Below are 16950 nucleotides of genomic sequence, written 5' to 3' on the forward strand. Positions count from 1 at the left end.
CAAGAATAGCCAGAAAACAATTATATAGAATTAAGTCTGCTTTGCTGGATTTTTTTAAACAGAATCTCAAATTAGACTTTTAAAGGCCTCTCAAGGCTAAGGAGACAAATCAATGACTCACCCTGAAATTATGCCAATAATATCTGTAGAAATGGGTGAATACCTCTTTTCTTGAGATCCCCAAAGATATCTTGAAGTTCCTGGACTTATCAAAACGTAACAGTCTTGGTCAAGGCATGGTGGCTCATACCTGTAATCCCAGCACTTTGGGAAGCCAAGGTGGGCAGATCACTTGAGGTTAGGAGTTCGTGACCAGCCCGGCCAACATGGTGAAACCCCATCTTTACTAAAAATACAAAAAAATTACACTGGTGTGGTGGCCCATACCTGTAATCCCAGCTACTTGGGAGTCGGAGGCAGGAGAATCACTTGAACCTGGGAGGCAGAAGTTGCAGTGAGCCGAGATCACACAACTGCACTCCAGCCTGGGTGACAGAGTGAGACTCCATTAAAAAAAAAAAAAAGTAACAGTCTAAACTTACCTGTAAAGTAGCTGTGTAAATCATTTATTCAAGATACCAGGCTAGTGTTTCCAGGGGCTTTTTAAAGGCTTCATAAAGCGACCTCAGTTCCTTAAAATTGTCTGAAGGCATGACATTTCAGTCAAAGCTTTGGCAATATAACCAATGTTTCCAACTGTGCCCTGTTACAAAAAAAAAAAAGATTCTTATTAAACTTATGCAAATAAATATATTGCCATAATATTATGAGTATTCATGAATAGTTTCTCATTTCTGGAGATATTAGGTAGGGAAAAAGTAAATGCTTCAATTCTCTTCACAGAGATATACTTTACCAAATTTCTGTAAGCTATAGATAGCTTAAAAGGAATAAAGTTTTCTTAAATCTGGAAAACAAAATGTGAGAAGAATCAGCAATGTTTTGCCAAAAAAAGCCATAAAAAACATATTCTTTTATCAGTTTTATTCCATGTAATTAATCTTTATTCTGCTTGATGTTGAGTGAGCAGTTTTCTAAGTTCAATTTTTATCAACATTCTGTAAATTCAGTCCAATGGTATGAATTCAAAGTTATTAGAAACCTGGGTTTCTCAGAATTATTTTCATTTTCTTCCCATATATCTCCTTGAAGATATAACACTTAAGAATAATACTTGCTTGCAAAGAACTTTCAGAAAAAGCATCAGAATAAAGCAATTAACTGTGGACGATAAGGCTTAGAATAACCAAGGTTGAAGATGTGATGGAAGTTCATTATAATCATGATGCAATTGACAAGAAAATTGTATTATTTTTGTGGCCTATAACAATTTAATAAGATTATCATACTATATTGTGACTAATGATATATTAAATTTTTGGGAATATAGTATGATTTTTGAACACTCATCAATAACATACTTATAAAATTTTAAGTCAAAAAAAGTTAAACATTATTTTTCACTTGACAGTCCTTCCAATATGATTTTAACATTTCCAATAAGCCTAATTAGTTTAATATTTCTCTGTTGCACTTCCAGAGGCCCAGTGGAATATCTGAAATATAGTTTGTGGTCAAAAATGCTTATGTTGAATTTTGAGAGGTTTGTCAAATATCAAACATTTAAAACACTGGGTCAAAATAAGATCAAAATAATAAATTATTTCAATCATTGTGAAATAATAGCCATTAATTTAGCCAGAATGATATTTAAAGTCTTAAAAAGCAAATACAGGAAGTTACATAGCTGTAAAAAAAACAAAAGCTTTACTCTTTGAGAGAGGATGCTTGGTTTCTGTAAGTAATCAAAAGACCTAATAAAGACAGCATGAGGCACAAATAATGTTTCTCTCTCTCCCCCACCTCACTTTTGCAGCTGATTTTAAATGGTAAATAAAAATCTTTTACTGCCTCTTGGCAATACTACATGAAAATGTTGTTTAAAAGAGAAGACAAAATTTTAGTTTTTTATCAGTGTACTTTTGATATTAAGGCTCAATTTTAAAACCTGTTATAGTAAATTTATGTAATCATAGCTTAACCACATAAGATTCTCTTTTGCTCTATTTCCCCCCAACTTTTTATATTCACTTCTTTTTGTCTATAATGTTTTACCTTTCACTTATTTATTCTGAAATAATCTTTTAATACCCTCTAAACCATATAAAATTGATTTTTTTTCTTGAACAAAAACACATATCCACATCTCTTTAAATAACTTTCCTCACCCAAAACACATTTTTTTCCTTATACACTTTGTATACAAAAGTTTCCTTTATATTTAGTAATTTTAATTACATATAATAATTAGAATTTTTAACTCTAAGCAGCCTTAATTTTGAGTGAAAACCTAGGAAGCAAGCAATTTTGAACTGTCATGTGCCAACATTATATGAATACACATAATTTTTAGAAACATATGCCTTTTTATAGAAAAATTTTTCAATGTGAACTGGACATATTTACTCTAAAGTAACCCTTGATATCCCCAAAAGCCAGAGGTCAGGGAGTTTCATGCAAAAGAGAGTAAAACATCATATCTGAGAAAAATACCACCCAGGACTTTAGGAACTCCATAAGGAAAATAGAGGACCCCAAAAGCAGGGGGTCAGTGGTGCCTTTTGTGTGTTCTTCAAGGTGTCCCAGAGTGATCAAAAATCTCATTAGGTTCTTCATGTGACAGTCAGAACTCTGATATTCCTCCTCAGTAACTTTTCATTTGCTGATCACTAAATGGAGGGGAACATATTTCAAATATAGAAGTCACTTCAATTCAAAGAATTCATCATCTGGTCATTGACAGTTAGGATCTCTAATGGTGTATTTATTTCAGTAGCAGCGCAATTTAGTAGCGTCTTCATGGAAAGACCAGCAAATAATTTTCTATGTTTAGAATAAATTTTTAGCATGAAAGCAAGAGGCATTCCCAAGGAGGATGAAGAAGATGCAGCCCTTATGATCCCTCAAAATTCACTTTCAAAAATAGATTAAGATAGTGTAAAGACCTGTGTTAGCACAGGTAGTTAAGAAGAATATTTGCAAATGTTGTCTCCAGTTCTCCGAAAAATGTGGAATGCCATTTGTCACAGACCTACTAATCTGTGACACTGGATAGGCACATCTAGGATTGGACTTTCCCAGCACTAACAAGACAACAGAGGTGGAGATGACAAAAGCCCCTTGTGGATGGAATTTATTAAGACAAACTTCCCTGGGAGCTTGGCACATTTCCACAAAGAGAATGCTGCTTAATAGCATTTTGTGTCTTGGTTCCCAGTCTTTTCAGACTGGCCACTTGGCAGAACCTGACAATTGTACTTCCCAGCTGGCAAAGAACAAGAAAGAGAGGTTGCCACTTGTTCACAAAGCCAGGCTCTCAAGATACAAAGGAAGACAAGCAAGGTATCTTATTTGTTTTTTGTTTCAGGGACCCACAGAAAAGTTTGGATGCCAGTCTGGTGAGAACCATGTACTCATCAGTCTATAAGAACAGCTCAAACAATGGGCTTATAAGGGCTTTAGGTCCATGTTCTACCTATAAAAAGGTTGTCCTTTTTACAACAAACAACACACAAGACAGAAACAAAGGAAAACAAAGACGATTTCTGGGAGAAAAGAGATCATCCAATGTGAGTATTCATACCAAAAAAATATACCAGAGTTGCTATGCCCAAGACTAGTCTGTACAAATGATTTTCTCCTACTGTTCTAAATTTGGAAAGAAGAAAGGGACAGGGAGTGATTTTTACCTTCCACTCAACCTGATTCCATAAGCTGGAATCAGATCCAAGGAGCTGACTTGTAAGAATTTCTTACCCTTTTGTCAGCTTATCGGGTTCTAGGTTCTCACAACTGCAGTTTCCAGAGGGACAGAGCAGTTTTGGATATCCTGCCAACTGTGCCAAATCTATAGGAGTGAATGAAAAACTTCCCCTTCACCCTCTGAATATTTGTTATGAACTGACAATAGACAGATCAACAGGAGAAAAAGCAAACAATTCTATTTATTAATATTGATTATTGATTGATTGAGACAAAGTTTGGCTCTATTGCCAAGGCTAGAGTGCAGTGCTGTGATGTTGGCTCACTGCACCCTCTGCCTCTCAGGCTCAAGTGATCTTCCCACCTCAGCCTCCTGAGGAGCTGGGACTACAGGCACACATCACCAGGCCTGGCTAATTTTTGTATTTTTTGTAAAAATGGGGTTTTGCCATGTTGCTGATATAGGAGTTAAAAAGGAATTATTTAGTCAAATAGGGAGGGGTAAGAAAGTCCTCAGTAAGATTTCCCTTTTTCTGAAAAGCAGCCCCCAAATCACTTCTTTTCTAACAAAGAGCAGCCTGTAAAATGGAGCTGCAGACATAGATAAGCAAGCTGGAAGCCTGCATGGGTGAGCGCTGGCAGCTGTGCCAATAGGAAAGGGGCTACCTGGGGACTAGGCATTTTCAACATGCAGCTCCATCTTCCCTTTTATCAACCATATATACAGTAAGAAGCAGACAACATGGCATCAGTCATGTAAAAATCCACTTGCATAATAAAAGATTAGTGTGGGGTGACCGGCTTCTTTGCACACTATGTAAATGTCACACCTGGTCCAACCAATCTTTGGGCCATATGTAAATCAGACACTGCTTCCTCAAGCCAGTCTATAAAACCTCATGCACTTCATCACAAAACCGGAAGTGTCACTCAGGCACCCCCCTCTCTTGCAAGACAGAGAGCTATTCTCCTTTCTCTTTCTTTTGCCTATTAAACCTCTGCACTTAAACCCATTTCTTGTGTGTCTGCATACTCGATTTCCTTGGTGTGAGATGACAAACCTCAAGTATTCACTCCAGACAATGACGCCACATTGCCCAGGCTTGTCTCATGAGCTCAAGCAATCTGCCCACCTCAGCCTCCCAAAGTCTGGAATTACAGGTATGAGCCTCTGTGCCCAGCTGCATACAAATTTATTAACATGAAAGTGGAATGGATTGCTGGTGGAAACCCCAGCTGCCCTTAGCAAACTGGGATGGCTGTGTATCCTAGCTAGAAGGCAAAGAAAAAAAGAAAAGAGAACTGTGAAGAGAAAAAGCAAAAAGACTTAGTGATTTACCTGATTCAAGAGATCAAGAAGGAGGAGGAGTCAAATATAACTGAGCTCTGGGTAATTTGGAGAACACTGTTGCCACTCATAGAAAGAGGACACACATTGGGTGCTGGGTTTGGGGAGGAGGTAACCAGGTGGAGATGTCAAGCCAACAAGAAATGCTAGACCAAATCCCAACCAGGTCTGGACACAAAGATATGGGACTCATCTCCAAAAGGAAGAAGGGAAAAGCAGATAGAGAAAGATGGTCTCAGTAGTACACTTACTGTACTTACTGTAGCGGGAGGAAAAAGGAAGGGCCTTTGGTAAAGGAGATACAAGCCAGAGACAGACAAGGAGGAAAATTACCATAACAAAGGCCTTCAAGTGAGTTTGGAGAAAACAGGAGACCAAGGGTACCAAATACTATAGAAAATTCCAGGTTAGAAAAATAAAGCCAAAGTTAGTGGCTTGGCAAATAAGAAGTTACCAGTGCAGCCAGGGCAACATGGTGAGACCCACATCGCTACAAAAAATAAAAAATAAATTATCCGGGCATTGTGGCACACACCTGTGGTTTCAGCTACTCAGGAGGCTGAAGTAGGAAAATCACGTGAGCTTGAGAGGTCAAGGCTGCAGTGAGCTGTGATTGCAACACTGCACTCCAGCCTGCATGACAGAGCAAGACCCTGTGTCAAAAAAAAAAAAAATTAGCAAGGAACATAAAGCAACTTCTTTAAAGGGATGGGAACTAAAGCTAGGTTGCAAGAGGGTAAGTAGTGAGCAGTGATGAGAAAATAAAGACATCTTTCTCCTTCCTTTCCTTATCAAACACGTAAATGTTTGGAAGCCCAAGATCAAACATTTAAATGTTTGATGATGAAAGGAAGGAGAAAGATATAAGGGTGCTTGGGGGATATTCTAACCCTGTATAAAAAACATATTTCCAGCAGCAAAATTCTAAAGCTAAATTCTCGTTCTCTACACAGGTAAGACGCATGTGAAAACCACCTGATTCTCTTGGGCTCTGTCTATTCATTCTGGAGCAAGCCCAGCAAAGCTCATATAATAACCTACAGCATGTTAACTTCTGTTTGAAGTCTCACAATAATAGTAAATTTTAGATTTATTGTTTTGGTTGAATTCGAGTCAAGTGGTTCTTTGTGTTATTGGAATTCTGTCAGAAATTTCATTCCTCATTCAAATTCCCATTTAATTGTCACCTAAAAGAGCTTGTTGATTTAGGTATATTCCATCTTAGAAATATAATTTTTATTTGTAAGTTACTCAAGAAAAAGAGAAAAGAGGGTGGAAGGAAAATAGAGGAGAATGACAACTCACTATAAATACACACACACACACACGAAAGTAAGTAAAAATCTTTCTAGATTTGCTCATCTGAAAACTTGGTTGTCAAGCAAAACAATATCAATAGTCGACAGCTCATCATAGTTTTACTCGTGATTTTTTTTTTTACTTTATGACGGTGCAAAAGCAATATACATCCAGTAGAAACCATATTCAAGTACCCCTTAAACTATTCTGTTTTTCACTTCCAGTATGGTATTCAATAAACTATGGGAGATACTCAACACTTTATTATTAAACAGGCTTTGTGTTGGATGAGTGTGCCCAGCCGCAGGCTAATGAGTGTCTTCTGAGCATGTTTTCGGTATGCTCGGCTAAGCCTAGATGTTTGGTAGATTAAGCGTAGCCGACGCATTTTCCAACTTGCAATATTTTTACCTTACAATGGGTTTATCAGGATGTAACCCCATCATAAGTTGAAAAGCATCTGTACTTAAACATTTACTTAAATTATTTATTGTCCTGTGTACCGTTCGCCCACTCCCAATCCGTACTTCCCTCCCTTCAACTCTCTAGCTCATAGTCATTTTCAGATTATAGTTGAACATCACTTCCTCATCACTGCCCTTCAAACTGGGTTAGGATAACATGTCATATGTGACTCTCATAAACTTTAATATATTTTATTGTAATTACTTGTTTACTATCTGTCTTCCTCAGCAATCCGTAGTTTGAGAGATTAGGAGCCATGTTTTGGGTACAAATGTATCAGCACTTTGTGTAGTGCCTAGCACAAAGTAGGTAAATGTTCAATAACAGTGCTTAGTAAACAAATAAAGCTCTCAAAAACATGATCCTCTGCCTTAGTCTATTTGGGTTGCTATCACAAAAATACCATAAACTGGGTGGCTTATAAACCACAAACATTTATTTCTCACAGTTCTAGAGTCTTGAAAGTCCAAGATCAAGGCACTAGTAGATTCATTGTCTGATGGAGGCCCATTCCTTATAGATGCTGCCTTCTTGCTGTGTCCTCATATGGCCAGCTAGCTCTCTGGGATGTCTTTTTTAAGAGCACTAATCCCATTAATTAGGGCAGAGCCATCATCAGCTAATCACCTCCCAAAAGTCCCACCTTCTAATACTTTTACTTTGACGAGTAGGTTTTTCTTTTTTGTTTTGTTTTGTTTTTTGAGACTGAGTCTCGCTCTGTCACCAGGCACCAGGCTGGAGTGCAGTGGCATCATCTTTGCTCACTGTAACCTTTGCCTCCCAGGTTCATGCGATTCTCCTGCCTCAGCCTCCCGAGTAGCTGGGACTACAGGTGTGCACCACCACACCCAGCTAATTTTTGTATTTTTAGAAGAGACAAGGTTTCACCATGTTGGCCAGGATATCTCGATCTCTTGACTTCATGTGATCCACCTGCCTGGGCCTCCCAAAGTGCAGGGATTATAGGCATGAGCCACCATGCCCGGCCAAGGATTAGGTTTTAATCTACAAATTATGGGAGCACACAGACCTTCAGACCACAGCATCATCTGTCAATTCTGGATCTATTTTCTATTCCTGAGCAATTACAGCATTATTTTTTGAATTAATAAAACTAAAGATCATAGTACTTCAGAACAATAAAGATACTTAATAATCTGATTTAAATACTTATATTTAGCAATAGACCCCTTTTTTCCCTAAAACATAATTTTATAAATGGTCTCTAATCTCTAAGTGAGGTAAAAGAGAGCTATTGTGGATGAAGCATAGGTTGAAGGAACCAGAATCCTGTCTGTTCTGCTTTGAATTTCCAAGAAAGTGCAGCCAAACATACCTCATACAACTCCACAGAACTTTGGGCTCCATGGAACACCATTTGAAAACCATGGAACTGGAGTCATGTGTCCACAATATATTAGAAGTACCTAGAAATCAACAACAACAAAAAAAAAATAAATAGAAAAAAATATGAATAGCAAATTCACTGAAGAAGAAATATTGATGAGCAATAAAGATGTATAAAGATAACAGACTCTTCTTTTTTTTTTTTTTTTGAGACAGAGTCTCCCACTGTCACCCAGGCTGTAGTGCAGTGGCACGACCTTGGCTTACTGCAATCTCCGCCTCCTGGATTCAAGTGATTCTCCTGCTTCGGCCTCCTGAGTAGCTGGAACTACAGGTGTGCACCACCATGCCCAGCTAATTTTTTTGTATTTTTAATAGAGATGGGGTTTCACCATGTTGGCCAGGATGGTCTCGATCTCTTGACCTCGTGATCCACCCACTTTGGTCTCCCAAAGTGCTGGGATTACAGGCGTGAGCCACCATGCCCAGCCTATGATGGACTCTTCTGCTAATCAAGCAAGTGCAGATTAAAACATGAAGAAAAATACTTTATCCATAATACTGGTAAAAATGCAAATATTGACATTATCAAGATGAGAAATCATTGTTATGAAAGTGGAAATCGGACAGCAATTCAAATTTTAAATTGTAATTGACCTTTGACCGGGAAATATTACTTCCAAGAATCTAATCTACAGAAATTCCAAACATGTGCACAAAGATAAACATCCTCGAACGTATCTGTATTAGGTCGTTCTTGTGTTGCACTAAAGAAATACTTGAAGGAGGACTCAAGATGGCGCTGTGAGAACAACCCAGGATTGGAGCTCGCGTTGAATCCGCAAACGGTGAGTCTGAGCTGCATTTCCAGACTGATCTTTGTTGCCCACAGAACGGGGAAACTCCCAAGTATAAAAAAGACACGGGACGCCAGGCAGTAGGTCTGCCTGGCGAAGCCGGCAGTCGGGGCGGCGGCGGCCGGCCCTACCCAGCAATCCCCACAGGGCACGCTTGTCCGGGTGCCTTGTTGAACCGGCAACCTGAGACTTGAGAGGGCTGGACTTGAGACTGAATGAGACTTGGACAGAAGCCCAGCCCAGGGAATTGTAGGGACAGATCGTTTGGGATACCCAGTGGGACGAACAAAACCGCGATTTCAAACTATCCCGAGCAGACGGCCCGAGACGCTCTGTGGGTGAGGGGCGTCCACCACTACCGAGGCAACCCGTCCCAACTGAGATACACGCCCACTGCTGACGCAGCCAGCCGTTGCCGAGGCAACCCACCCCAACTGAGATACACGCCCACTGCTGACGCAGCCAGCCTTTGCCGAGGCAACCCACCCCAACTGAGATAAACGCCCACTGCTGACGCAGCCAGCCGTTGCCGAGGCAACCCGTCCCTACTGAGATACACGCCCACTGCTGACGCAGCCTGCCGTTGCTGAGGCAACACGCTACAACGAAGAGACTCTGCCGCAGGGCGTGGCGGAGACCACAGCAGAGCCTGTAGGAACAGGGCGAATCACACAACAGCAGGGCGGAGCCTCGGCAGCCAAACAGTCGCTAGTCTGCCTTCTAGCTGGGCAGGACACCTCATCGAACATCCAAAAATAAAGCCCAAACCCCTCAACACAGAGCATTTGAGGGAAAAAAAAAAAAAAGGGTTTTTTAATGAGCTCTGTTGCAGCAGAATCAAACATAGCAGCCTAACAGCCCTGAAGGAACAACAGAGCGCACAGCTCAGCAATTAAACCCCTATAAAGTACAAACTGTCTCCTCAAGCAGCTCCCTGACCCCTCTATATCCAAAAGACTGACATTAGGCAGGCATCATCCTGGGACAAAGATAGCAGAAAAAGAAACTTTGTGCCACAGCTGCTAGAGGTGCACCCCAGACAAGCAGGGTCTAGAGCGGACCTCAGCAGTCGTACAGCGAACGGGCTAGACTGGTAGAAGGAAAATCAAGCAACAGAAATACTTCATCATCAACATTCTGGGTGTCCACTCAGAGACCCAATCGAAAAGTCAGCAACTACGCAGACAACCAGCGGAAAAATCCACAAAGATGGGAAGAAACCAGCGCAAAAAGGAGGAAAACACCCGAAACCAGAACACCTTGCCTCCTAGAAAGGACCAAAACTCCTCACCAGCAAGGGAACAAAGCTGGACGGAGAATGACTGTGACGAAATGACGGAATTAGACTTCAGAAGATGGATAATGAGAAACTTTTGTGAGCTAAAAGATCATGTATTAAATCAATGCAAAGAAACTAAGAACCTTGAAAAAAGATTCAAGGAAATGATAACAAGAATGGATAACTTAGAGAGGAATATGAATGAATTAAAGGAGCTGAAAAACACAATACGAGAACTTCGCGAAGCAAACACAAGTTTCAATAGCCGAATTGACCAAGCAGAGGAAAGAATATCTGAAGTCGAAAACCAACTCAATGAAATAAAACGAGAAACCAAGATCAGAGAAAAAAGCGCAAAAAGGAATGAACAAAGTCTCCAAGAAATGTGGGACTATGTGAAAAGACCTAACCTACGTTTGATAGGTGTACCAGAAGGGGACGAAGAGAATGAATCCAAGCTGGAAAATACTCTTCAGGACATCATCCAGGAAAATTTCCCCCACCTAGCAAGACAGGCCAACACTCAATTGCAGGAAATACAGAGAACACCACAAAGATATTCCGCAAGAAGAGCAACCCCAAGGCACATAATCGTCAGATTCAACAGGGTTGAAATAAAGGAGAGAATACTAAGGGCAGCCAGAGAGAAAGGTCGGGTCACCCACAAAGGGAAGCCCATCAGACTCACAGCAGATCTCTCGGCAGAAACACTACAAGCCAGAAGAGAGTGGGGGCCAATATTCAACATTCTTAAAGAAAAGAACTTTCAACCCAGAATTTCATATCCAGCCAAACTGAGCTTCAGAAGTGAAGGAAAAATAAAATCCTTTGCGAACAAGCAAGTACTCAGAGATTTTGTCACCACCAGGCCTGCTTTACAAGAGCTCCTGAAAGAGGCACTACACATAGAAAGGATCAACCAGTACCAGCCATTCCAAAATCACACTGAATGCTAAAGAGCTTCAACATAATGAAGAATCTACAACAACTAACAGGCAAAACAGCCACTTAGCATCAAAATGGCAGTATCAAATTCACACATAACAATCTTAACCCTAAATGTAAATGGACTAAATGCACCAATCAAAAGACACAGACTGGCAAATTGGATAAAAATCCAAAACCCATCAGTGTGCTGTATCCAGGAAACCCATCTCACATGCAATGATACACAAAGGCTCAAAATAAAGGGATGGAGGAAGATTTACCAAGCTAATGGAAAGCAAAAAAAAGCAGGAGTTGCAATTCTCATCTCTGATAAAATAGACTTTAAAGCAACAAAGATCAAAAGAGACAAAGAAGGCCATTACATAATGGTAAAAGGATCAATACAACAAGAAGAGCTAACGATCCTAAACATATATGGACCCAATGCAGGAGCACCCAGATACATAAGGCAAGTTCTTAATGACTTACAAAAGGACTTAGACTCCCACACAATAATAGTGGGAGACTTTAACACTCCACTGTCAATATTAGACAGATCAACCAGACAGAAAATCAACAAGGATATCCAGGGCTTGAACTCAGACCTGCAGCAAGCAAACCTGATAGACATTTACAGAACTCTCCACCCCAAATCCACAGAATACACATTCTTCTCAGCACCACATCACACCTACTCTAAAATTGACCACATAATTGGAAGTAAATCACTCCTCAGCAAATGCAAAACAACTGAAATCATAACAAACAGCCTCTCAGACCATAGTGCAATCAAGTTAGAACTCAGAATTCAGAAACCGACCCAGAACCGCACAGCTTCATGGAAACTGAACAACTGGCTCTTGAATGTTGACTGGGTAAACAACGAAATGAAGGCAGAAATAAAGAAGTTCTTCGAAACCAATGAGAACGAAGACACAACGTGCCAGAACCTCTGGGACACATTTAAAGCAGTCTCTAGAGGAAAGTATATAGCAATAAGTGCCCATATGAGGAGAATGGAGAGATCCAAAATTGACACCCTATTGTCAAAATTGAAAGAGCTAGAGGAGCAAGATGAAAAAAACTCAAAACCCAGCAGAAGACAAGAAATAACTAAGATCAGAGCTGAGCTGAAGGAGATTGAGACACGAAAAACCCTTCAAAAAATCAATAAATCCAGGAGCTGGTTTTTGGAAAAGATCAACAAAATAGACAGACCACTAGCCAGATTGATTAAAAAGAAAAGAGAAAACAACCAAATAGATGCAATAAAAAATGATAAAGGGGAAATCACCACAGATTCCACAGAAATTCAAACCATCATCAGAGAATATTACAAACAACTCTATGCACATAAAATAGTAAATCTGGAAGAAATGGATAAATTCCTGGACTCCTGTGTCCTCCCAAGCCTAAACCAGGAGGAAGCTGAAACTATGAATAAACCAATAACAAGGTCTGAAGTTGAGGCAGCAATTAAGAGCCTACCACACAAAAAAAGCCCAGGTCCAGACGGGTTCACAGCCGAATTCTACCAGACACACAAGGAGGAGCTGGTACCATTCCTTCTAAAACTATTTCAAACAATCCAAAAAGAGGGAATCCTTCCCAAATCATTTTATGAGACCAACATCATCCTGATACCAAAACCCGGCAGAGACCCAACGAGAAAAGAAAACTTCAGGCCAATATCCATGATGAACATAGATGCAAAAATCTTCAATAAAATATTGGCAAGCCAATTGCAACAGCAAATCAAAAAACTTATTCATCATGATCAAGTAGGATTCATCCCAGGGATGCAAGGCTGGTTCAACATACGCAAGTCTATCAACGTAATTCACCACATAAACAGAACCAAAAACAAAAACCACATGATTATCTCAATTGACGCAGAGAAGGCATTTGACAGAATTCAACAGCCCTTTATGCTAAAAACCCTCAATAAACTCGGTATCGATGGAATGTATCTCAAAGTAATAAAAGCTATTTATGACAAACCAACAGCCAATATCATACTGAATGGGCAAAAACTGGAAGCATTCCCTTTAAAATCTGGCACTAGACAAGGATGCCCTCTCTCACCACTCCTATTCAATATAGTACTGGAAGTTCTAGCCAGAGCAATCAGGCAAGAAAAAGAAATAAAGGGTATTCAAATAGGAAAGGTGGAAGCCAAATTGTCTCTATTTGCAGACGACATGATAGTATACCTAGAAGACCCCATCGCCTCAGCCCAAAAACTCCTGAAACTGATAAGCAACTTCAGCAAAGTCTCAGGATATAAAATCAATGTACAAAAATCACAAGCATTCGTCTACACCAATAACAGACTTAAAGAAAGCCAAATCAAGAGCGAACTGCCATTCGCAATTGCTACAAAAAGAATAAAATACCTTGGAATACAACTCACAAGGAACGTAAGAGACCTCTTCAAGGAGAACTACAAACCACTGCTCAACGAAATCAGAGAGGACACAAACAGATGGAGAAACATTCCATGTTCATGGTTAGGAAGAATTAACATCGTGAAAATGGCTATACTGCCCAAAGTAATTTACAGAATCAATGCTATCCCCATCAAGCTACCATTGACTTTCTTCACAGAACTGGAAAAAACCACCATGAACTTCATATGGAACCAAAAGAGAACCCGCATAGCCAAGTCAATTCTAAGCAAAAAGAACACAGCGGGGGGCATCACACTACCGGATTTCAAACTATACTACAAGGCTACAGTAATCAAAACAGCATGGTACTGGTACCAAAACACAGATATAGACCAATGGGACAAAACAGAGGCACCGGAGGCAACACAACATACATACAACTATACAATCTTTGATAAACCTGACAAAAACAAGCAATGGGGAAAAGATTCCATGTTTAACAAATGGTGTTGGGAAAACTGGCTAGCCATGTGCAGAAAGCAGAAACTGGACCCCTTCCTGACACCTTACACTAAAATTAACTCCAGATGGATTAAAGACTTAAACATAAGACCTGGCACCATAAAAACACTAGAAGGAAATCTAGGCAAAACCATCCAGGACATAGGAGTAGGCAAGGACTTCATGAACAAAACACCAAAAGCATTGGCAACAAAAGCCAAAATAGACAAATGGGACCTAATGAAACTCCACAGCTTCTGCACGGCAAAAGAAACAGTAACTAGAGTGGATCGTCAACCAACAGAATGGGAAAAAATTTTCGCAGTCTACCCATCTGACAAAGGGCTGATATCCAGAATTTACAAACAACTCAAACAGATTTATAGGAAAAAAACAAACAAGCCCATTCAAAAGTGGGCAAAGGATATGAACAGATACTTTACGAAAGAAGACATATATGAGGCCAACAATCATATGAAAAAATGCTCATCGTCACTGGTCATCAGAGAGATGCAAATCAAAACCACATTGAGATACCATCTCACGCCAGTTAGAATGGCGATCATTAAAAAATCTGGAGGCAACAGATGCTGGAGAGGATGTGGAGAAAAAGGAACACTTTTACACTGTTGGTGGGAGTGTAAAGTAGTTCAACCATTGTGGAAGACAGTGTGGCGATTCCTCAAGGCCTTAGAAATAGAAATTCCATTTGACTCAGCAATCCCATTACTGGGTATATATCCAAAAGACTATAAATCGTTCTACTATAAGGACACATGTACACGAATGTTCATTGCAGCACTGTTTACAATAGCAAAGACCTGGAATCAACCCAAATGCCCATTGATAATAGACTGGATTGGAAAAATGTGGCACATATACACCATGGAATATTATGCAGCAATCAGAAATGATGAGTTTGTGTCATTTGTAGGGACATGGATGAATCTGGAAAACATCATCCTCAGCAAACTGACACAAGAACAGAAAATGAAACACCGCATATCCTCACTCATAGGTGGGTGATGAAAAATGAGAACACATGGACACAGAAAGGGGAGTACTACACACTGGGGTCTATTGGGGGGAAAAGGGGAGGGCCAGTGGGAGGGGGAGGTGGGGAGGGATAGCCTGGGGAGAAATGCCAAATGTGGGAGAAGAAAAGCAAAGCACACTGCCATGTGTGTACCTACGCAACTGTCTTGCATGCTCTGCTCATATACCCCAAAACCTAAAATCCAATAAAAAATTAAAAAAAAAAAAAAAAAAAAAAAGAAATACTTGAGATTGGGTAAGTTATAAGAAAAAAGGTTTAATTGGCTCACAGTTCTACTGGCTGTAAGGAAGCACAGTACTGGCATCTGCTTCCAGGGAGCCTCAGCGAGCTTACAAGCATGGTGGAAGGCAAAGGGGAGGCAGGCATCCCGCAGAGCAGGAGGCAAAACAGGAAGAGGGTGGGCGGGGGGGGGGGCAGGGAGTGCCACACACTTTTACTGAACCAGATCTCATGAAAACTCACTCATTATCTCAAGAATAGCACCAAGCCAGGGAGGATTCCCCCTCACGACCCAAATACCTCTCGCCAGTCCCCACCTCCAACACTGGGGATTACATCTCAACATGAGATTTGGAGAGGACATCCAAATAATATCAATATCTTTGTTCATTGTTTTTATTTAAAAAAATAGGAACAACATCAAGACTATCTGTGGAAGAAGATTTAAATAAATTAGAACTTTCAGACTATGAACACTATAAACTAATGTTTGTAGATGATAAATAATAATAACAATGATAAATGTAATAGTTGATGTAACAGGATGCTAAAGTGGAAGTTTTAACCAAGATACCAAAATGCAGTAAATATACCACACCAAAGTAAGATATTCATCTAATTTTCATTGAAAATAATCCAGGAACCAGTTACTGAACTCTTAAACATCTTATCCCATTTGAAGACAAAAAAATTAATAAATTAATGGGAAATTAAGAGGATTCCAGAAATACTTCTTTGCCAAAAGCTGCTGATAAACTATGAGTACCATCAAGGTGGAAGAGCTTGGGGGGTGTTCCTTTCGTATCCAAGTTAAGGAAGAGGGACTCTAGTGAGACTACTCAGAGAATGAAATAAGGACCCCCTGAAGTTGGGGGAGAAGGAGGATACAGTGAACTGTATCTGATCCCATCTGAGAAATCTACGAGGAGAGGTAGGCTCTCTAGCTACTGATGAATGAGTTGAAGAAGTGTCTATGTTGGGGGTGGCCTGCACTCCCAGAGTTTATGGAGACAAGAAGACCTGAGTAATTTCATGGGCCAGGTGTGGGCCATCGGGGAGAGAGACAACCAGCCTGAGGTCTTCTTGGGACCTGTCCACCCTCGGACCTGTCTCAGCAGACAGAACCCGATGGTAGCAGCGTATTCCTAGGAACCACAGAATGGGAAGGCAGCCAGCTGGAGGCAAACTCATCATTCTTGTCAAGGGAAATACAGGTGGGAAGTCCCAAGTGGTTGGAGGCTATACCAAAGAACACATGCAAACATCCATAAGAGAAAGAGCCTATTCTTAAAGCTGCCAGATTCAGAAAGCACAAAACTGGGCAATCATGAAATAACTTTCCTACTCCCTTCTGCTACTCCTTCCCTCTGCTGAACCCTGAAAGTGTCAGAGACCATAGAAGATACCAGAAGAGGGCAGCAGGATAAGATGGAGAAATAAAATGGAAAAAGAATAACTTGAACCCAATTCACCTTCCCTAAGAGTGGGCTTTCCACCAA

At 40.3% G+C, this 16950-nt stretch overlaps 1 protein-coding gene and 1 long non-coding RNA gene across 7 annotated transcripts in view; both read right to left on the reverse strand.

Annotated features, from left to right (window-relative positions):
* LOC144579031 (uncharacterized) overlaps positions 1-2340 on the reverse strand; it is a 55669-nt gene extending 53329 nt beyond the window's left edge. The window contains exon 1 of the long non-coding RNA XR_013525812.1: positions 543-2340. This is a non-coding gene — a long non-coding RNA (uncharacterized LOC144579031). The remainder of the gene's footprint in view (positions 1-542) is intronic.
* Positions 2341-4179: 1839 nt separating this feature from the next.
* SS18 (SS18 subunit of BAF chromatin remodeling complex) overlaps positions 4180-16950 on the reverse strand; it is a 155410-nt gene continuing 142639 nt past the window's right edge. For 3 of the 6 annotated variants that reach the window (XM_078347915.1, XM_078347918.1, XM_078347917.1), the window contains 2 exons: positions 8211-8301; positions 5651-5763 (listed from right to left, as the gene is read on the reverse strand). In XM_078347915.1, coding sequence (XP_078204041.1) covers positions 8212-8301 — 90 coding nt within the window. In that variant the 3' untranslated portion in view covers positions 5651-5763; position 8211. Of the gene's footprint in view, positions 5764-8210; positions 8302-16950 lie in introns of all 6 variants that reach the window. The other 3 variants (XM_054244078.2, XM_054244077.2, XM_054244079.2) reach the window with 2 other exon arrangements.

Source organism: Callithrix jacchus, chromosome 13 (assembly GCF_049354715.1).
Source record: "Callithrix jacchus isolate 240 chromosome 13, calJac240_pri, whole genome shotgun sequence".
Taxonomy (NCBI): domain Eukaryota; kingdom Metazoa; phylum Chordata; class Mammalia; order Primates; family Cebidae; genus Callithrix; species Callithrix jacchus.